Consider the following 23,488-nt stretch of genomic DNA (forward strand, 5'->3'; position numbering starts at 1 on the left):
TGGTTTAATCCCACTTCTTCTTCTAGCATTTGCCCTTCTTCCGTAGCCAGTCAACAGCGTCAGGTTGAGCATGATGTAAAGTTTCGAGACCTCCTTTAAATCTGGAGAGGTGGCAGTCGTTGACTATGTGGGTCATAGTCTGTCTGTAGCCGCAGGGGCAGTTCGGGTCCTCTCTGGCTCCCCAGCGATGGAACATAGCGGCGCACCGGCCATGGCCTGTTCCATAGCGATTGAGAAGGGCCCAATCATAACGTGCTAGGTCAAAGCCGGGTTGACGTTTGCAGGGGTCTGTGATGAGGTGTTTGTTCTTTACCTCAGCTGACTGCCAACTCTGTTTCCAAGAGTCTGGAACAGAGAAGTTCAGTGTAGGCGTAGGAGACCAGATTGGATGACGAGACGTCAAGCGTTGGACAGGGTGGGCGAAGATATCCGCGTATATTGGCAGGTCCAGTCGAGCGTAGACGTGGGAAATGAATTTAGATGATGCCGCATCCCGACGAATATCTGGTGGGGCGATGTTGCTAAGAACTGGCAGCCATGGAACCGGGGTGGAACGGATGGTTCCAGAAATTATCCTCATGGAGGAATATAATTTGGAATCGACCAAGTGGACATGGGGGCTACGGAACCATACTGGGGCACAGTATTCTGCAGTGGAATAGCATAATGCCAGAGATGATGATCGCAGTGTGGAAGCGCTCATGCCCCATGAGGAGCTGGCCAGTCTCGCAATGATGTTATTCCTCGCGCCCACCTTTGCTGCAGTTCTTTATGAGATGTTCGTGAAATGATAGAGTGCGATCGAGAGTAACGCCAAGATAGACTGGCTGGGCTTCATGCCGGATTCTCGTATTGTCAAGCTGCACATTAAGCTCACGCGAGGCCGAGGCATGGTGTAGATGGAAAACAGATGATACCGTTTTTGCAGTGGTTTAATCCCACTGATTCGAACTCTTTTCGCTATGTCCCCTCCCCTCTCCTAGTCACACCCTGTTTTCCACCATTTAATCGCACTGGTTCGCATTCTCTTTTCACTCCGCCCCCTCTCCTAGTCACATCCTGTTTTCCACCATTTAATCCCCATTGGTTCACACTCTTTTTCCACTCTGCTCCCCTATCCTACCTATTTCCTCTTCCGACCTGACACTGCTGCCTCAGGAGATATAAAGGACAGGATTTTCTAATGAAGAGAGATTACATTGATTGCACTGCTTTCCCGCTCATCAATAAAGATTGATCTGCATTCCCAGTTCACCCATGAGTCCCTGGTCGTCTGTCTCCTGCCCTTGAAGCTAGCCCGGCAGTGAAATATAGTGGTTCAGTTTCGTTATTCTGCAAGTTTCAAACCATTTTTTCCAGTACCATTTGTTGAAGAGACTCTGTTTTCCTCCATTTAATAGTCTGGGCACCTTTGTCAAAGATTAGCTGTGCACAGGTGTGGGGGCTTACTTCTGGGCTCTCAATTCTATTCCACTGGTCAGTGTGTCTATTCATGTTCCAATACCAAGCAGTTTTGATGACAATAGCCCTATAATACAATTTGAGATCTGGGAGTGTGATTCCTCCAATTCTGTTCTTTCTTCTCAAGATTGTTTTGGCAATTCTAGGTCTTTTCTGGTTCCAGACAAACATTTGTAGTATTTGGTCTATTCTCCTAAAAAAATGTGGTTGGGATCTTGATGGGGACAGCATTAAATTTGTATATGGCTCTGGGGATTATATTCATTTTGCTGATGTTAATTCTCCCAATCCATGAACATGGAATATCTTTCCACTTCTTGTGTCTATTTCAATTTCCTTGAGTAGTGACTCATAATTTTCAGTATACAAGTCTTTCACTTCTTTGTTTAGGTTTACTCCTAGATATTTTATTGTTTTTGTTGCTATAGTAAAAGGAATTGACTTCTGGATTTAACTTCTTCTAACAGTGTTTGCATAGAGGAATGTCACTGACTTCTGAATGTTAACTTTTACCTTACTGTATTGTCTGATGATATCCAAAAGCTTCTTGCGGATTCCTTAGGTTTTTCTTTTTTTTATTTTATTTTTATTTATTTATTTATTGGGGAATTAATGTTTTACATTCAATAGTGAATACAATAGTTTGTACATGCATAACATTCCCCAGCTTCCCACATAACAATACAACCCCCCCAGGTCCTCTGTCATCCTTCTTGGACCTGTATTCTCCCCAGCCACCCAACCCCACCCCAGAGTCTTTTACTTTGGTGCGATACACCAATTCCATTTCAAGTTCTACTTCTGTTTTTTTTTTTTTTTTCTTCTTCTGATCTTGTTTTTCAACTTCTGCCTGAGAGTGAGATCATCCCATAGTCATCCTTCTGTTTCTGGCTTATTTCACTTAACATGAATCTTTCAAGGTCCATCCAAGATCGGCTGAAACAGGTTCCAGGTGTCATCAGGATGCCGGCCAGACTTCCCTGGATTGAAGACCCCACCAATATGTCCTGGAGCTCAGCTTCCCCAGAGACCCACCCTACTAGGGAAAGAGAGAGGCAGACTGGGAGTATGGACCGACCAGTCAACGCCCATGTTCAGCGGGGAAGCAATTACAGAAGCCAGACCTTCCACCTTCTGCAACCCACAATGACCCTGGGTCCATGCTCCCAGAGGGATAGAGAATGGGAAAGCTATCGGGGGAGGGGGTGGGATATGGAGATTGGGCGGTGGGAATTGTGTGGAGTTGTACCCCTCCTACCCTATGGTTTTGTTAATTAATCCTTTCTTAAATAAAAAAAAAAAAAAGAAAAAAAGGAAAAAAAATACTGCAAAAAAAAAAATTATCGTTAAACCTAGAAGCAACCCAGGTGTCCAACAACAGATGAGTGGCTGAGCAAGTTGTGGTATATATACACAATGGAATACTACTCAGCTGTAAAAAATGGTGACTTCCTTAGGTTTTTCTATGTATACTATCATGACATTTGAAAATAGGGAGAGTTTGACTTCTTCTCTTCCAATCTGTATGCCTTCAATTCCTTCCTCCTGCCTGATTGCTATGGCAAGAATGTCCAACACTATGTTGAATAGTAATGGTGATAGTGGGCAGCCCTGTCTAGTACCTGATCTGAGGGGAAATGCTTCCAGTTTTTCACCATTGAGTATGATGTCGGCTGTAGGTTTGCTATATATAGACTCCACTATCTTTGGAAAATTTCCATCTATTCCCATTTTTTGTAGTGTTTTGATCATAAAGGGATGTTGTATTTTGTCAAAGGCTTTCTCTGCATCTATTGATATGACCATGTGGTTTTTGGTCTTGCTTTTATTGATGTGGTGAACTGTATTTTTTTTATTAGTGATTTAATACTGATTTACAAAATTACAAGATAACAGAGGTACAATTACACAGCTTTCCCACCACTGGAGTTCTGTGTTCCCACTACTGTCTAATTTTTCTAAGACTATTTGTTAAAGTCTGTCTTTTCCTCAGGGTATTTCTTGGTGTAAATTAACTGGTCGTATATGTATATAATCTGTGTGTCTGTTTTTATGTTAATATCATATTGTTTTGATCAATATAGCTTGGTAAGATAGTTTGACATTACACAGGGTAAATCTTCCAGCTTTCTTCTTTCAAGACATCTTTGGCTTTTCTGTCTCTTTTGCAGTTCCATAGATTTTGGGATCATTTTTTCCCAATTTTAATTAATTTATATAAAAACAACTAATTGTGACTAATGGACATTATCTTGAACAGTATGGTACTTAACTAAACCATGCTTATAAATCAGAACATAATTATAATCCTTAGCTGAATAATCATTAAAAATTATCACACCTAAGACCAAAAGTGCAAGTGCTAGAGGAGGGAAAATCATCAATTGAATCTACTAAGATTGGAGAGAAAGTTAAATGTATCACAGTTCATGTTTCTCAATCAAATGTTGTGGTTTAAGTCAACAGTCAGAAAGGTCCTACCTTATTTAAGGTTCTCACAGCTGCAAATCGCAAAGCTGGCTTAGGGGAGCTACAAAATAGCTGGAGAACTGAAAAAGAAAAACATCACTGAATATGAATCACCTCACTGGATAGCACAGATCTCAAAACATAAAAATCACATTTCTAAAACTGCATGAGGAAAAGAGACCACAGCATCTAGAATTCATGTGGGAAAATGCTATCCTCCAAAACAGAAAATGCACGGTTGTTGAGCTGTCATAAATTTCAACACAAGAAAAAGATTATTCTCTTTTTCTAAATGAAATAATACTCCCTAATATTTACACATAAATAGTAGAACATTTTGTAGTGACAAAGGGAAATGGGCTTTAATAACACAAAGGAAAACTAAAAGCACTAAAGATACTTGTTTTCTATGTAGAAATGTTTCATATTTATATGAGAAACTAATAACTGGAAGACAAGATGTAAGTGAAGAATAAATAAAGGTAATCATCTACCTATCAGAATGCAAAGGCTAAGCTCCAAAAATCGTTCTTAAAACCTACCCCACAAAAACCTACGGAAACTTAAAATAAAAACCTAAGAACACGAGGGGCCAGGTGGTGGCACATCCAGTCAAAGAGCACAAGGACCAAGTGCAAGGACCCGGGTTTGAGCCCGTATTCCCCACCTGCGGAGGCTCTACCTATTTACAAGTGGTGAAACACCTCTGGGGGTGTCTATCTTTCTCCCCCTCTATCTCCCTGTCCTCTCTTAATTTCTCTCTTCCTATCTAATAATTTTTAAAAAGTAAAAAAATAAAAGGAAAAATGGCTGCCAGGAGCACCAAGCCCCAGCAATCATCCTGGAGGCAATAAACAACAACAGCAACAACAAAAACCCACATAAGATTACAAGCAAAAGCCAACTATCTAATACACAACTAACCTGAAACAGCAGGTGCCAGCTCCCTTGCAGTGCAGTTAGGAAGATAGATGATAGCTGAAGCAGCTTCATAAATTACCATTTCATTCTTATTTCGTAAGCAGCTCTCAATAAAATCAAAGAGTGGATTTTCATGGCTGGTGATAAATATGCATAGACCATCATTTAGATATTACTAAGAAGTAATATGTAAAACACACACAGATTAAAAACAAACATACAGTGAAATGAACTTTTAGGATTCTTGAGGAAACCTTTGAACATCCACTCCAGAAAAGCAATGAGAACACTAGTAAACACTGTCAAAACCAACTTCTCTGGCACTTTAAAAATCCCCCAAATGTGTAATATCTTGGTGTTTGTGTTCAAGGACTCTTACTGTTTTAGTTTATACTTTTTACCAAATGACCTGCATTTCTTCAGAAGACAACGACTGGATGGCTTCACTCATTATGTGCAATAGAAAGAACTGAAACACATGAACTTGTTAAAAAGAACAAAGTGTGGGCCGGGCAGTGGTGCACTGGGTTAAGTGCACATAGCACAAAGTGCAATGATCCCAGTTCAAGCCCCTGGCTACCCACCAGCAGGGGAGTCCCTTCACAAGCGGTAGCAGGTCTGCAGGTGTCTGTCTTTCTCTCTTCTTCTTCATCTTCCCCTCCTTTCTCGTTTTCTCTCTGTCCTATCCAACAACAACATCAATAACAATAATGACAACTAGGGCAATAGGGCAATAAAAATGGGAAAAATGGACACAAATGGATCTTCCACAGAAGAGACAAAAGTTCAGCATCCAAGTGACTGAAACTCGGAGAGATGCCCTGCTTCCCCTAAGAAAAAGAAACTTGCAGTCAAACAAACCACAATCAAGAAGAAATCTTAAGATATGAAGCTTTAACCTGGAAAGTACGGGGCCAAGAAGTACGTAAATCTGATCCTATCACAACTTTAAATCTACAATTTTACAACAGTAGGAAATGGGCAATTAATAGCTATAAACCAAGGGGGTTGAGTGGTAGCGCAGTGGGTTAAGCGCATGTGGCGTGAAGCATAAGGACTGACAAATAAGGATCCCCGGCTCCCCACCTGCAGGGGAGTTGCTTCACAGGCGGTAAAGCAGGTCTGCGGTGTTGATCTTTCTCTCCCTCTCTCTGTCTTCCCCTCCTCTCTCTATTTCTCTCTTTCCTATCCAACAACATCAATAATAACAATAATAATAAAACAATAAGGGCAACAAAAGGGAATAATAAATTTTGTTTTTTAAAAAAGCTATAAACCAGTGAAAATCAGTTGTCAATAATTGTAGTAGCTTGCTGAGAAAAGCCCTGGAGAATGCCATCATATTGGAATTCAGTTCCCATAGTATTAGACCCTTGAGTGGATTCTAAGAAGACAATTCCCAGTCTGCCATATTACTTGACCTGTCAACTTCAGAGTGTTCACAGATCAGTGACTACCTGGACTGAGGCCCCAGTTACATTACTAGATCTGACCCCATTGCGCATGGCAACCTAGTAACTGTTGACCATTTATAATCCTGAATTTCTCTTTGATAGCCAGGTTCAAGCACAGATCTCTGAATGAAGTCCTCAAACATAATGAAAAAACAGAGGAAATTACCCACAACTGGGCTACTCCAGCAACTGGAGTTCAAATTCAATAAAACTATGCAAACTTCCTAAAGAGAACATTAAGAAAATATATGTATGGTCCTCAGGATATTCATCAAATTAAGAAGTTCAATGGAAGAAAACTTCAATAAATTCAGAGGAAGTATGAGAGAAATCATAACAGAAATTAGAAAAAATGCAATAGTGGATTTTAAGTGTACTGTATAAGGGGCTACTGGAAGAAAGAAATAAGCCAAAGAATAAAGCTATAAGCTAAAGAATGAAGTACAGGAAAATATCAAGAAAACCCAGAGAAAACGAAGTGAATGAAACAAAAGATAATAAATGAGGTTTATAGGACAACAGCATCAAGAAGGACAACATTTGTATTCAAGGGATACTGAAGGAGAACGGAAAGAGGAAAGACAGAATATTTATTTTAAAAAAATAATAATTAAAGTTAAGAATTTCTCTAGTCAGAGGCAGGAAACTCTTAAAGTCCCAAACAAAATAAATCTAAACCTAAGTTCACCAAGACACATAATCATTTAAATGACACTGATACAAAGTTTAAGTGCAGCAAGAGAGAAAAAAAAAGTCACCTACACAGGAGGTTCAACAAGAGTATCTGCTAATTTCTCAACAGAAACTCCAGAAAGATATATAGAAAATTTTAAGAGGGGTAGGTGGTGGTACACCCAGTAAAGCACATACATTACCGTGCATAAGGACCCAGCTCAAGCCCCAGCTCCCCATATACAGGGGATACTTCATGAGTGGTGAAGCAGGTCTGCAGGTGTCTCTTTCTCTGTCTATCTCCCCTTACCCTCTCAATTTCCCTCTGTCCTATCAAATAATAAAAAAAAAACGATAATAAAAGAAAAATGGCCACCAGTAGGGATAGAGTCATGCAGGCACTGAACCCTAGCTACACCCCCAGGTGGCAATAAAAACAAAAATAAAAATTTAATGGGGGGGGGGGGGAGAGGAGGTGGCACGCTTGACTGAGTACACATGTTAACACTGTATAAAGACCCGGGTTCAAGCCCGACGTCCTCACCTGCAGAGGTGAACCTTCACAAGTGGTAAAGCAGTATTGCAGGTACCTCTCTTTCTCATCCCCTCTCTATCTCCCCCTTCCCTCTCCATTTCTCCCTGTCTCTATCAAATAATTAAAATTAAAATTTTTTTTAAATCATCGAAAAATTTTAATAGAAAAGACTTCCACCCAAGAACACACTCTTTAGCTAGATTATCATTCAGGCTTCGAGAAGTTATGAAGAGCTTTTCAGATAACAGTTAAAAGAAATACATTACCACTAAACTGGCCCTACAGGAAATAACAAAAGAAAATACTGCAAATTCTTACACCTGCAGGATAAATACACAAAGCAATAGGAACCAACCAAAGTAAAATGAAGACAAACCATTGGACTCCCACTATAGAAGTGAGGCTACCAGAAGGGATTTTTTTAGGGAGGAAGGAGTCCAATGGAATTTAGTTCTCTTTAAATAAATAACCATTAAATCCAGAACTTGAATATTCCCTTTATTAAATATAAAAGGAACCCATGTCTAGGAGAAAACTCACCCAGGAGGGTATGTGTGTCACCATGTACGAAGCTCCAGGTTCAAACCCAGCTTAGTAAGCACTAAGCTCAATGGTGTAGCTATATTGTGATGTCTCTCCCCATCTCCTCTTTCTCTTTCCCTCTCTGTCTCTATGCATATATGAAGTAAAAAGAATTTTTAAAAACTCAGCCCAGGAGCAGCAGAATTACATATCCCAATGATTCACACACAGGAAGAAAAAATAAAGGGAATAAACATGATGATTCTTTTTTTTTCAACTCCAACATCACTCTACTGAAAACTTTTTGATTTACAGAATTCTTGTTGTCAAAAGGGTATTATTTCCACATTTCTCCATTCTATTTCCTCCTCAACAAGATGATTCTTAATGTCATTCCCAGTTTCCACATTTATTTACTATATTCTCTGTGATCTATGCAAAACCAGCTTAATACTGAATTATTAGTAGCAAAATTAGTAGTTAAACATATGTGTCAAAACATATGTTAAGGTTAGAAAAAGTTGTCATTAGGCACCCTATGTTTCTGTTAAAGAAATTTTTTTTTAATTTTGGATACAGAGAAATTGAGGGGGAGAGGACAGCAGCAGCACTGCTTTACCACTTGTGAAGCAAGTGGTCCCTTTGGAGGTGCGGACCTGGGCTTAAACCTGGGTCCTTGCACACGGTAATGTCAGGGTTCAACTGGATGGGCTATCACCAGGCCGCACATGTTTTTTGTTTGTTTGTCTCTGTTTTAACTTAGGAAGCATAGAACCCATCTATAAAGTCACCAATGCCCAGGAGTCGAGTGGTAGTGCAGTGGGTTAAGCACACGTGGCACAAAGTGCGAGAACCGGCAGAAGGATCCCAGTTTGAGCCCCCGGCTCCCCACCTGCACGGGGGTCGCTCCACAAGTGGTGAAGCAGGTCTGCAGGTGTCTATCTTCTCTCCCCTCTCTGTCTTTCCCTCCTCTCTCCATTTCTCTCTGTCCTATCCAACAAAGATGACATCAATAACAACATTAATAACTATAACAATAAAAACAAGGACAACTAAAGGGAATAAGTAAAATTTTTTTTTTTTAAAAAGTCACCAATGCCCAAAAGATATTCACAAAGAAAATAAGCAGGGGGAGGAGGGGGCTGGCAGTTGCACACCTGGTTGAGTACACACATTACTGTGCACAAGGACCTGGGCTCAAGCCACTTGCTCCCCACCTGCAAGGCGAAAGCTTCACAGGTGGTGAAGCAAGTACCACAGGTGGCTCTCCATCTCTTCCCCCCTACCTCCCTCTCTCAATTTCTTTCTGATCAAATAACACTTAAAAAGAAAATTAACTCTAGTAAATGGAAAAATATTCAGATTTAGGTAAAGATACTTACTCATCTTCATTATCTTTCAGCAGACGACTAGCAATTCGAATCAGCATGCAGTAAGCAAACTGTGATTTGAGACCGGATTTAGTAAATTTATTCAACATCTTAGAAACAGCAAGGCGATCATTTTTTTTAAGGTGATACAGGACTCCCAATGCATGATACTAAAGAACAAGGGAAAGAATGCAACACAGAGAAAACTGAGTAATAAGACAAAATTTGAATGAATACAGCACTGAGTGGAACTAGATTTCTTGAAAAATATATAAGTAAATAGAGAGAGAGAAGACCCTTGCCAAATGTACACAAATAAAGTTTGTTTTCTTTTCCACACTGAATCAAACACAGAGCAGACTAAAAAGATAAGAACTTCTAATTTATCCCTAAAGGTTGTAAATTCAGATGGGGTAGGTATTAAAAAGGTGACATATAATTTCCAGTTGGCTCTAGCTTGTTGGACATTGCCTTACACATCCTCAGTTCAGAGGCCCCGAGTTCCAAAAGAGCTCCAAAGTCTCTTTGGTGACTTCAAATCAGCTGTGGTCATGTCAGTAGTTAAAGGACTAATCTCCTTAATGAGGCTTTAAGGATGATAATTATCTTGGTACTTTGTATAAAAATACAATGATCAGAGTTAAGAGAGTAAGATTATTTCCCAAGAGAAATAATTATTGCTTTACTTCTTCATAACTGAATATGCTAATTTGAATAGTTGTAAACAGCGAGGGGGGAAAAATACCCTCTTAAATACAAATGGGACACTTTAAATAAAATTGCCAGTTACAAAATTAAAACTTGTTTCTTTTAATAGGAATAGCCTAATGAATATCAAAAGGATGTCTCTACAAAAATATCATTTTAAAGTTCCACAAAATAGACATTAACGTGTTTGGTTCCCTGCCCCCCAGCACAGTCCAGCTCCTGCTTAAGGTGGTTTGGGGAACTGAATCAGAACCCCTGGTGCCTCTGACATCAAAGTCTGATGTACCGCTCAGAAAGAAAATGAACTCTTCATGGTTCCTATAATATCCAGGAGAGTCAAGGGTCCCAGAAGTCTGACATGGAACAACTTTCTTTACAAGTGATTTTTCAAATACTACTGAACGTGTTGTGAAGTCTTTGGAAAAAACATCTCAAATGACCAACGAACATGAGGATCCTTCTTGAACATTTTTTTTATTTCTTTATTGGGGGATTAATGTTTTACAATCAACAGTAATACAATAGTTTTATACATGCAAATACAAAGTTTGTACATGCATAATATCTCCCAGTTTTCCACATAGCAATACAACCCCCACTAGGCTTCCTGAACATTCTTACAGGGGGTCCTCAAATACTAGCAGGGGTTATGATGGTAATCATGGTTAGTGGGATACCTACTTGAGGATATATATTATTGGCTACTTACTTTGACAAAACATTTACCTTACTAATACTCATATGAGGACTCAGCAAATTATCCAGACAATGCTGACTTAAAGCAAGCTCATTGAGATCTAAGCCTATGAGATTTAAGGACAATACCTGGACCATAACGTTATCACTTGAAGCAGCTTCTTGGGCTTCATTGACCCAGCGCTTGACCACATCATAGCTTATCTTCATCATGTGCTAAATACAGAAAACATAAACAAAACCAAAACATTCATGGTCACTAGCAGTTTAGAAATATGGATCCCTTTTCTTGGAGAATCACTGAAAATAATAAGTTAATGTCCAAGTCTCTACACCTGGGATAGTTAACAGAATGGTGCCTACACTACATCAACAGGCTTTACTTCCAGAAAATTCCTTGGAAGGAAAAAGAGAAGAGCAACAAACATGTTCTCTCTTGACCAGATGCATTCCAGAAGCAGGTATTCTTGTGACTTCGATGAGCTAACTCAGTCACACACTAGTAAATAATTTTAATCCAATCCGATGTGGTAGAATGTAATTAATAAGTGTTATTTTGATAAAAGAAAAGGCATTATTAAAGGCAAAAAAATGTCCTTCCTACATGGACATTCAGAACAAGAGACTTTGGGTTGAAGGATACTGTATACTTGGACGTAAACAGAGCAGGGGGAAAAGAGACAAGAGGCAGATACATTATGAAGGAAGGTTTAAAGAAAAATAATCCTCAGTTTCCTCCAGGGCCTTCACCTCACTTCCACCCCTCCCCTCTTAACTATGCATAAAACATAACATTCTGACTGCCAAAAACTTTAAACATAGCAACCTTTCATGTCTTTAATTGCTCATTATAAATGTTCCCTGCTCTGGCAGGTAAAAATGCTCTGGATAAAAGGTATACACAATTTTTTATTGCTTCAAGTCTAAGAGAATCATAGTGATACTCAGGTTTTTGTTTTTTATGACTAAAAACTGTACCTCCCATCTATAAGAACCAGACAACCAACTGTGGACTTACTAAGGAAGAGACCAATGCCGAGCTGGATACACTGGGGACTTTATCCACAATGGCCTGCTTCATATATCTTTCAATGGCCTGCAGCATCGTTCCCTGATAAGAGTCACACAGAACAGAAAAAGCTGTTGATTTAAAATACTTTCATGCAAAATTGCCACTTTAAAATAATCTCCAAAAACCTGTCATGTATTTGTGTCTCTGCAGATACAATGAATGAAAGGATTACTATACAACAGTCAGAGCCCAGAGGGCAGACAACTGAGCGGGCACTTCAAGTGGGGACAAACAATTCTATACACAGAAAAATAACTACTCAACAGTGAAAAGTAACTTTTGATCCTGAAGACACCACTATGTGAAGGGTATTTATTTCATACATTGCCCAGAGAGTTCTACAAATCAAATGTAACCCTTGATTATTTTAGGTACATAATAAATTTACTGAAGCATATGCTACATATATCCCTTAACATGAAATTCTCTGAAAATAAAGTCATTTCTCATTTTAGCTGGAAGGAAGCTTAGCAAAGGGAAGTGCTCTCAGTATCTTGTAAAAGCACTATGAACAAACCAAGTTCAGTCATGAGATGAAGGGTCACCAGTGGCACTGGCATCATCAAATCTCAAGCTACCAGTTGAATGCTAAAAATAAAAGCAACCACAAGACAGCTGAACAGTCTTAATCCTTTCCTATTACTCCTTCTAGAATCCACTCTCATCATTTGATCCACCTAACCTTTCAAACTTGCGAAGACTGCAAACAAAAACATGAAATATAGGCAAGGCTAAATGGGCTGATAAGTTATTCGTTTGGCAGTGCCCAGCCTACCCTTGACTTTAACCTTTCCTACTTATAGCTCTCATAAAGGGACGGTGTAACATACCACAACACCTCACCTCTCCAAATACCGCAGCCTGAGTTAAGGTTAAACATCTGAATCAGACCCAAACTAGTTAATAATAGCTAACCAGATCCTCTCCCTTAAAACTTTTGAGTGAGAAGACTTGAGCCTGGTAATTATGGCTCATACTGGTAAACATCCGAGAAATCTTGCTGTTGATTTCCAGAGATGTGCTCTACTGCATGCTCTGGCATCTGCTATAAACTCTGAGTCTGGTAATGATGGCTCATACTGGTAAACATCCGAGAAATCTTGCTGTTGATTTCCAGAGAGGTGCCCCATTGCATGCTTTAACATTTGCTATAAGCTCTGAGCCTGGTAATGATGGCTCGTACTGGTAAACATCCGAGAAATCTTGCTGTTAATTTCCAGAGAGGTGCCCTACTACATGCTCTGGCATCTGTTGTAAGCTTTACCTCACATTCTGAAAAATCTATATCCTGTAATAAAATGGCTTCTAAGTTAACTTTGAATGGATTTTTGTTCCCTTCAAGCAATGTACCCTATGACAAAAGCCCATGAGCAAAAATATAGAGAAAAATAGCCTAACTTAAATAAACACCAAGTAATAATAATAATAATGAAAGAAAATGTCAAGCCACAAACATCTTTCTGGGGGCCATGTTTTTCGTGTACTGAAATGTCGCTAGAGAACCCCCACAATGCCCATGCCTCCTGGAGACGACAGAACCCTTTTGCTGTCCCATTAAACACAGAGAGCTTACATCAGTGATTCTGCAGAGCGCCCTGATGGCAGGGCCTCGGTACACGTCTTCCTTTCCAGTCATGTCCTTCGTCAGGCTAAGAAAAAATCAGATTAGTCAATATGAAAACGATCAGTAATTCCAACAGCCCCCAAAGTTACCTTTTTCTAAATCATTGGGGGGGAGGCAGATAGTCATTTACACGGTTATTTACTCAAGTTGTCACAAGAGTAGTTTCTTATCTCCCCATCTACCATAGCCAGCACCGAGGTCTTCCTCTGTCATCAATTACAGGGTCTCTAACAACCTTTCAGCCCTCTTCCACCTCCTCCTTAGAGAGTCCTCAACTCCACTCCAGTAAAACACACCTAGTCTTAATTTCACTGTGTACCTCCTTTATTACTGTTTTTCAAGTTCCATCTATGAATGCAGTTATCAGGTACTGTCCTTCTGCCTTACCTCACTTAGCAAGCTCTTGCAAAAAATAAAAATTAAAAAAAAAAAAAACTGAGGACAAGAGAATATTCCTTGATACATTCTATGCAACAAGTATCACCATGACACCAAAAGCAGACAAAATTGTAACAGAAACAGAAAACCACAAGCTGATTTCTCTGACAAACATGCATGCTATGATACTAAGCAAATCTCTAGCAAACCAGACTCATCAGTACATTAAACAGTTGTACATTCAGAAGTGGGGAAACAATATGAACAGAATATTCACCAAGAGATCTAAAAGGCCAACAAACATAAGAAAATACACCAAGTCACTGACTATAAGAGAAATGCAAACTAAAATAACAATGTGATACCACTTTACTCCTGTGAGAATGTCCTATATCAGAAAGAATAGTAACAACAAATCTTGGAGAGGCTGTGAGGAGTAGAGAAACCCTCCTGCACTGCTAGTGGGAATGTCAATTGGTCTAATCCTTGTGGAAAACAGAGAAATGGACCTACCCTATGATCCTGCAATTCCTCTCCTGGGGATATATCCTAAGGAATCAAAAACAGTCATCCAAAAAAAAATGAAAGACCTGTACACTAAAATGAACTAGAAGATGCAAAGAAATGGAAAGATATTCCCTGCTCATGGACTGAAGAATTAAAAGCATTAAAACGACCATCCTACCCAGAACAACATACAGATTCAATGCAATACCTATCAAACTTCCACTGAATTCCTTTAAGGGGATAAAATAATTAAAATAAAATAAAAAACTACAAGAGTTTATCTGGAACCTGAAAACATCCATAATAGAGATTCTGAGGAAAAAAGAATGGAAGATTTCTATACACTATACATCAGACAAAGATTACTAAAAGAGCTAACAAAACTCAACAATAACAAACCATTAAAAATGAGAGGGCAGGGAGTCAGGCAGTAGTGCAGCACGTTAAGCGCAGGTGGCACGAAGCTCAAGGACCGGCATAAGGATCCCGGTTCGAGCTCCCGGCTCCCCACCTGCAGGGGAGTTGCTTCACAGGTGGTGAAGCAGGTCTGCAGGTGTCTATCTTTCTCTCCCCAACTCTGTCTTCCCGTCCTCTCTCCATTTCTCTCTGTCCTACTATGACATCAATAACGGCAATAATAACTACAACAACAATAAAAAAAAAACAAAGACAACAAAAGGGAAAATAAATAAATGACAGGGCAAGAACAGAATCTTCACCAAATAAGGTATCCAACTGACCAACAGGTATAAGAAAATGCTTAATTATCAAGCAACAATGACATACAACCTCACAACTGTCAGCCTGTCATATATTTAAAAGAACAGAAACAGTGGTGAGGATTTGGAGAGAAAGGAACCCTTCTACACTGTTTGCGAAGTAAATTAATTCAGCCCCTGAGGAACAGTCTGGAGTCCCCTCAGAACTTTAAAAATGAGCCTACCCTATAAGCTGGCAATTCCTCTCCTAGAATTCTATCCAAAGAACACAAAAATACCCAAAGAGATCTGTGTACACCTATGTCCACAGGAACACTATTTGTAATAGTAAAAATTTAGAAATAACTAAAATGTTCAATGATTGACGTGGTTAAATAAGTCATGGTACATATACACAATGGAATATAATGCAGCTATAAGGAATGATGAAATATCTTTTGCTACAGCCTGAATACAAATTAAAAGAATCATACTTTACTGTTTTAAAAAAGGTATAATCCTAGGTGTAAATCCAGAGAACATGAAAACAACAATTCAAAGGGACATATGCACCCCTAGATTTACAGGTGCATTATTCACAAAGCCAAGGAGTGAAATCTACCTACATGTTCACTGACAAATAACAAGATCAAGTTTTGGAAAATATACCCAATGGCATACTACTTTATAATTTAAAAAGATGATCCTGTGTCCTTTGGGACAAAATAGATTGAACTAAAAGTGAGTATTCTTAGTGAAGTAAGTAAGGAGGTAAGACAACTACCAGATGATTTCACTCATATGTAGACTATAAAGAAATGAATTTTTAAAAACAAAGTAGCCAAACTGTCTCTGATTGATTGTGTGAGAGCTTCACCTCCCTTTCCTAGTTAAGTAAGAGAACTTGGGAATCACTCCATATGGGCAGATGTTTTGAAAATTTAGATATCTATCTGCATGTCTTTAAGTATATAATTATATCTAAAATACATTTCAATGATAGCCCAATTTACACTGTTCAGATACAGATGACACATTAAACAGTCTGTTTCACAAAAATTTGCATTTTTCCAATTAGATTTTTTTTAAACTGAGACTTGGCAGGTTTCATTTCTTCTGAGAATTCTCCTTGGCTCACAGAGCCATTACATGATGCAGAAGTTTTGGCTGTGGGCTAATTTGCCAACCTCTGCCCCGTACTTCTGTAGTAGCGCGGCTTGTACTAACAGGAAAGACTTCCATTTAGGCAGTTTATTCATTACACATATTCAAGAGCTGAGAAGGAACGAATTTCTGAACTAGCCCCTGACTGAAAGTTAACCTCAACGAACTAATTCCCCTACACTGTTAACATCCACGTGTTAACTCATACACATGAATTCCGAGTGAGTTCCCAAACTGGACTGCTAGAGAAAAATGTGGGACACGAAGTGAAGCAAACAGGGAATTTTCTGAAATAAAGCATTTGGGATGCAAATGGGCAGTCCTCCCCACCGCCACCCCCACCTCTTGCCAACAGCCACAGTTGGAATCAAATATAAACCCTGAGAAAAATGTGAGGGGGGCTCAAAAAGAGAATCAAGCACAGTCCCATCCTGCATCCTCCTCAAATTTGAACATGCCCTTCACTGAATATACTATGTACTCTTCAAAATGTTAACTACCTTTTTTTTTTTCCTACAAGGGACAAAGAAGGTGAGAGAAACATAGTGCAATGCTTACTGCTATGACTAATTGTAAAGCCACAACTGAAACTTATCAATACCCGTAATCATCCACTTCTTTTTTTTTAATATTTTATTTTATTCATTTATTCCCTTTTGTTGCCCTTGTTGTTTTATTGTTGTAGTTATTATTGTTGTTGTCATCGTTGTTGGATAGGACAGAGAGAAACGGAGAGAGGAGGGGAAGACAGAGAGGGGGAGAGAAAGATAGACACCTGCAGACCTGCTTCACCGCCTGTGAAGCGACTCCCCTGCAGGTGGGGAGCCGGGGTTGGAACCGGGATCCTTATGCCGGTCCTTGAGCTTTGCGCCACCTGCGCTTAACCCGCTGCCCGACTCCCCAATCATCCACTTCTATTTCTCTCACTAGCCGGCATTTCATCTTATCTTTGTCTTGGTTATGTGCCTAGCAGGTGATTCAAATCTTTTTCCCCTGGTTGGAACAGTTTGCTCTCCATAAACCAGCTTCTCAAGTATCATGAACGCACCAAAATATACTCAGATGAGCCCCCTGAATTCTAATCATAGTCCTCTCTGGACTATTGTATCGAAATAAGCCTAGCTCCTGGTTGTGAGCAAAATCAATTACCTCTGTGAGTATAATACCTCTCTCTCTCCCTTTCTTGTTTTGTTTTACCTGATCCACTATCATGAGTCCAAAAATCACCCAACAGTTATTTATCATCATTCCAAATTTGCAAACTAGCTGGATTCTTATCCTAAGACTTCCTGATACTGGAGTATAGGCTACCTATGACTGCCAACTTGTCGTGGAGACATGTAAAAACCCAGACACATGGGGCTGGAGACAATCCTTAGTAAAAGGTAGCTAAAAACAAATGTTCCACCCCCATTCATTTCATCCACTGAAAATACTGTCTCCTGAGATCTAGCTTCTCTGAGTCATACCAGGCTGGGGTACTAGTTCTGTTTCCACCTCTTGATGCCTGAGTTCACACAGTCTATTTATTGGTGAAAGTCCCAAACACAGGCCATTAACCCAAAACATATCTTGTATTCTAGAGAAGAAAGAATCCCTCAAACTCCAACCTAGGTGAGTACTCAGTGTTGCCTCCCAGTGATGTGTCTTCCTAGAACTATTGTTATCATCCAGTCACAAGCCCATTGCCATGCCACTCTGTCACAAAATTAATGGTAGCAAGTACATGTACAACTTGTACTATAAGCTCCTGGTTCATTTATAACTTATGGCATATTTGTCATGTAATTTAAGCATTTTTATGCAGTAAAATTTATCATCTTTTTCTCTACTTCTGTACCTGTACCTAAAGCCTTCTCCTAGGGGCCAGGTGGTGGTATACTTGGTTGAGTGTGCATGTTATAATGCACAAGGGCCAGGGTTCAAGCCCCCAGTCCCCACCTGCATGGGGAAAGCTTTGCAAGTGGTGAAGCGGTACTGCAGGTGTCTTTTTCCTCCTCTTTATCTCCCCCTTCACTCTAGATTTCTGGCTGTCTCTATCCAATAAATAAATAAATAAAGATAATAATAATAAAAATAAAAAGTTCTCAAACCTTCTACACCACAACTGAAAAAGTACAGACCTCTAATACTGGTATGGTTCCATTCTGCAACTCACGTTCCTTATGCATTTAGAGTTCTCATGTGTATGATGTGAGATAGGAATCTAACTTTACCTTCTCCAAGTGGCAGTTCAGTTGACCCAGCACCATGTATGGCAAAGGACTAGATTTACCTCAGTGGCTGGAGAGCTTTGCCATGTACTAAATTTCATGTACATCTGGTCTAAGTTTATACTTTCCATTTGTAGTAAAGAACTCTGAAAAGTGTAGGTCAGAAAGGCTAGTTTAAGATTTCCACACAATTTTATACTATTGGTCTATCTATTCATTTGTTCCTGTCAAACTGTTTCTTTTCTTTTCTTTTTTTTGGCTTGTTTGTTTTTGACAAGAGCACTGCTCAGCCCTGGCTTATTGGGGTTGGGGGTGGGGGAAGACACTGAGCCTGGGACCTCAGAGCCTTGGGCATGAGAGCCTGTTTGCATTACCATTATGCTATCTCCCCCGCCATACTGTCTCAATTGTATAGGTCTTAACATTTTACTGATTGCTACAGCTAGTCCTCCCTCGTGGTTTTCCCTTCAGTTATTGTCTCACTGTTGCTGCATCTTTGTTTTCCCACATGAGCTTAAGTATCAACTTCTTCTAAGCCCACACAATGATCCACTAGTAGTTTTACTGGCATTGTATTGAACTGGAACAGCACAGATTTACAAATTCATTTAGGGGTAAACTGAAGCATTTTTAATTTTGAGTTGACCTATTTGAGTTTTGGAAACTGAGTATCTTACCTTCAGGCTCACTGACCCTTTCCTTTGACAACTTCACTTAGCTACTGAAACCAGAAATAAATGCTTTTTACTTTGCCTAATGTATTTTATCATTTCTAAAATTTTTATTTAGTTCTTTTATAACCAAATATATATATGTGTGTATATATATGTGTATATATATATATATAGTTCTTATCACACATATACATATTCCTCTGTCGAGAATTTTTATTAGTTTCTAGAGTGTCCATCTTTATGCACCAAGATTGCATTAAAGTGTTTAATAATCACAACCAGGAAATTTCAGGACACGCATCTATTGATTCTCTTACTCTTTCTTGGTCTAGTAATTCTGGGTTGTATCTTGAATATACTGAATATTTTTGAGGCTCAGGATCCTGTTAAAAGCTTCCAAGAGATATTGACTGTTTTGTTCTTGTCGCCTTTTTATTATTATTATTTTTTTTAATATTTATTTTCCCTTTTGTTGCCCTTGTTGCTTTTTTTCTATTATTATTGTAGTTATTACTGTTGTTATTGATGTCATCGTTGTTAGACAGGAAAAAGAGAAATGGAGAGAGGAGGGGAAGACAGAGGGGGAGAGAAAGACAGACACCTTCAGACCTGCTTCACGGCCTGTGAAACAACTCCCCTGCAGGTGGGGAGCTAGGGGCTCGAACTGGGATCCTCACGCCGGTCCTTGCGCTTTGCGCCACGTGCACTTAACCCGCTGCGCTACCGCCTGACTCGCATTATTTTATTTTTTAAGCAAGGCATCTACAAGCTCTGCTAGGTCTTTTGTTTGTTTTTCAAATTTTTATTAACTTCATTTATTGGATAGAGATTAAGAGGAAGGGGAGATAGAGACAGAGAGATACTTGCAGTATCACCAAAGCTTTCTTCCTGAAGGTGGGGACCAGGGGCTTGAACCCTGATCCTTGCTCATTATAACAGGTGTACTCAACCAATTGTACCACCACCTAGTCCCCTGCCAGAACTTTGTACATGTTTCTCCCACACTCTTTGATTTTCAAGGACCCCTTATCCCAGGATGCCTAGCCAGACATGTGGGATCAATTCAGAGTGCCCTGTGCTATGGCACAAGTCTGAGCAAGTGGATCCTTGTGGCAAAGAGGTAAGAGGACGGGGGGGGGGGGGTCATTTCCTCTAACTTCACAAAATAGGCCCCCCCCTTTAAAAATATTTATTTATTCCCTTTTGTTGCCCATTTTTTCTTATTGTTGTAGTTATTATTGTTGTCGTCATTGATAGACAGGACAGAGAGAAATGGAGAGAGGAGAAGACAGAGAGGGGGAGAGAAAGACAGACACCTGTGAAGCGACTCCCCCGCAGGTGGAGAGCCACGGGCTTGAACCAGGATCCTAAGGACAGTCGGTGCGCTTTGCACCACGCGTGCTTAACCCGCTGCGCTACCTTAATCCCTAGACCCCCCTTTTTTAAATAAAATATATTTTTTTAACATTTTACCTCCTTAGAACCCAGTACTTTTTTTTTAATTGGAGGATAATGGTTTACAGTAAATACAACTGTTGGTACAAGTGTAAAATTTCTCAATCTTTTTTTTTTTTTTTTTTTTTTTTAATTTTTATTTATTTTATTTATTTATTCCCTTTTGTTGCCCTTGTTTTTTTTTATTGTTGTAGTTATTATTGTTGTTGTCGTTGTTGGATAGGACAGAGAGAAATGGAGAGAGGAGGGGAAGACAGAGAGGAGGAGAGAAAGATAGACACCTGCAGACCTGCTTCACCGCCTGTGAAGCGACTCCCCTGCAGGTGGGGAGCCGGGGTTCGAACCGGGATCCTTATACCGGTCCTTGTGCTTTGCGCCACCTGCGCTTAACCCGCTGCGCTACAGCCCGACTCCCAAAATTTCTCAATCTTTTTGCAAAACACTCACCCCTTGCCCCAGTCTATATCCTCCTCCACCATCAAAATCTCAAGAGTTTATGTGTCCGCAACATTGCTATCACACCAAGACAAAGTTATTCTACAACTAAGGCTGACCTCAGGGCAGGATCAAAAAGTAAACAGAAGAAGGGGGAGGGTTGGATTCTTCCACACTTTCCAGCTTACAGGGAACTTTTCTTTAACCTGTGGTCAGGTCAACTATAGGCGCTTCTTTCTCTCAGTCTTTCCTCACCCTACCCATGAGCTAATTCCCCAATTCAGCCTGCCCTTGGGTCAAATTCAAGGGTGCATTGAGAGAAAATAACTATAAAACCCAGATTTACCACAGTGGTTATTCATTAACTACTCTTTTCCCAAATTCACTAGCTATTATTCACTTTCTACAAGCCCCGGGTAGCTGTCTTCTGTGTTGTCCACAGGTTTTGGTTGCTAACTGCTGGGCTGCAGTTGCCTTATCTCCTCTTGGCTAGAAGTCCCTTTGCTTTCCCTTTTAGTTAGTGTTGTTCATTTCATAGGCGTTCGGTGAAGAAGGTTGTCACTTGGCGTCTTTCATCAGGTTTCCACAAAAGTTTTCACAAATTCCTTTTAAAAGAGAGTAAGTATGGATCTAAGTAAATCAGGGCAGTCTATTTGCTAAATGGGCAGGAGGGAAGAGAGAAGGAGGGGAAGCAAAATACCAAAAGGTTTCCCAGCACATTAAATCTACCGAGACAGTTTATTGGACGTGTTGGCTGAACTGAGCTAAGGGATGCCCAGAGAGCAGACAAAACATTACTTCCAGTGTCCCTAGAGGGTGCTTCTGGAAGTGATTAGTATTGAATTGGTAGATTAAGCAAGAAATTTTACTTCACTTCATCGCAGTGGGGACAGGCATCATCCAACTCGCTTATCTATTGGTTCTGGAGAAACCTGTCTAATACATCCCATTTCTTCTTCCTGTATGGAGTTTTCTTCTTTTCTTTAGATACGGAGAAAGGTAACTAATCCTTATGGCTCCAGCACTATTCACGGAAGAGAGAAAATGAATTCTTCTTTGCTTAATTCACACAACAAACTTACTGTGTTCCTAAAGTAGTATCAGGTGTGGTCTTTGCTCTCAAACAGCCATCAGTACAGAGGGTAGAAAAGCACATAAGCAAATAGTGACAGTACCACATACAGAATGCTAGAATAAAGGTAAAAAGATAACCCAAATGCTATAAGAACAAGAACAGGAAAGTCACCCTGAGAAATTATGTTTGAGCTATGTCCAAGAAGAAAGAAAATAATAAGAGGAGCCAGGAGAAACATGCGCAATGGTGAGAGGATTATATGAAGCAGTGTTAATAGTTTGGGGAATGACAGTAGTGCTTGATATGAACTCAAGGAATGCCAATATTTAGGTGACGGAGGGAATAAAGCTTCCGAAGCAGAATAAAATTGAGATTTCATATGGGGTTAAATCAGGACTATGGTTCTTGAAGTCAGAGAGGATCGAATTCCGGGGAGTGATAGGACCTTGCCCTCAACTAGGATCAACAATGGTAGAGAATGTCCCATCCTCCAAAGGGAGGATGGACAACATGCTCTATGCTACACCTGAGGAAGATGGGTCGATACTGGGGCAGCTTGGAATGTTCCTACTCATGACCATAGAATGTGAGCTCAGATCTACAGGGATGTTGAGGTCACACAGGCTGCTAAGCTAATTATGGGCCCCAGATCACATCAAATTGATAGGGGTTACAGTAATATTTATACTCCTTTCCCATATAAGGAAGCTACTCTCTTCCCTGGTCCAGCTTTCTGGTCCTTTTTCCAGCCATGACATCATCTCCCCAGACAATAATTAGGATCCACCTGCATATCAGATTTCAGGCTGAGGCAAAAACAAACAAACAAAAAAAAAAAACACTAGTACAGCTACAGCTCCTTTGGAATATAATTAAAATATATCTACTAGCTATCTACAAAATGGAGGACCCCCCAACAGTTCATCTGCACTAACCCAACCTTTAGGTCCATGATTGTTCAACAATTTGTTTGGCTTTGTATGTTAACTCTCTTTTCAGCCACCAGGTTCCAGATGCTAGCAGGATGTGACCAGACTTCCCTGGACAGACAACCCCACCAATGTGCCTTGGAACTCCACTTCCCCAGAGCCCTTCCCCACTAGGGAAAGAGAGACAGGCTGGGAGTATGGATCAACCTGTCAATACCCATGTTCAGCAGGGAAGCAATTACAGAAGCCAGACCTTCCACCTTCTGCATCCCACAGTGATCTTGGGTCCATGCTCCCAGAGGGTTAAAGAATAGGAAAAGCTATCAGGGGAGGGGATGGGATACGGGGGTCTGGTGGTAGGAAATGTACAGAGCTGTACCCCTCTTGGAATCCTATGGTTTTGTCGATGTTTCCTTTTTAGAAATAAAAAATTAAATAAATAAATAAATAAATAAA

General features: G+C 39.9%; 1 protein-coding gene across 3 annotated transcripts in view; it reads right to left on the reverse strand.

Annotated features, from left to right (window-relative positions):
- Positions 1-23,488, reverse strand: part of COPG2 (COPI coat complex subunit gamma 2) — a 153,892-nt gene that overhangs the window by 87,660 nt on the left and 42,744 nt on the right. For all 3 annotated transcript variants that reach the window (XM_007524210.2, XM_060196567.1, XM_060196568.1), the window contains exons 6-11: positions 13,454-13,529; positions 11,827-11,919; positions 10,938-11,024; positions 9,417-9,574; positions 4,855-4,988; positions 3,943-4,010 (exon numbers count right to left, since the gene is read on the reverse strand). In XM_007524210.2, the coding sequence (XP_007524272.1) occupies positions 3,943-4,010; positions 4,855-4,988; positions 9,417-9,574; positions 10,938-11,024; positions 11,827-11,919; positions 13,454-13,529 (616 nt within the window). The remainder of the gene's footprint in view (positions 1-3,942; positions 4,011-4,854; positions 4,989-9,416; positions 9,575-10,937; positions 11,025-11,826; positions 11,920-13,453; positions 13,530-23,488) is intronic.

The sequence above is a fragment of the Erinaceus europaeus genome, chromosome 8, assembly GCF_950295315.1.
Source record: "Erinaceus europaeus chromosome 8, mEriEur2.1, whole genome shotgun sequence".
NCBI classification, from domain to species: Eukaryota; Metazoa; Chordata; class Mammalia; order Eulipotyphla; family Erinaceidae; genus Erinaceus; species Erinaceus europaeus.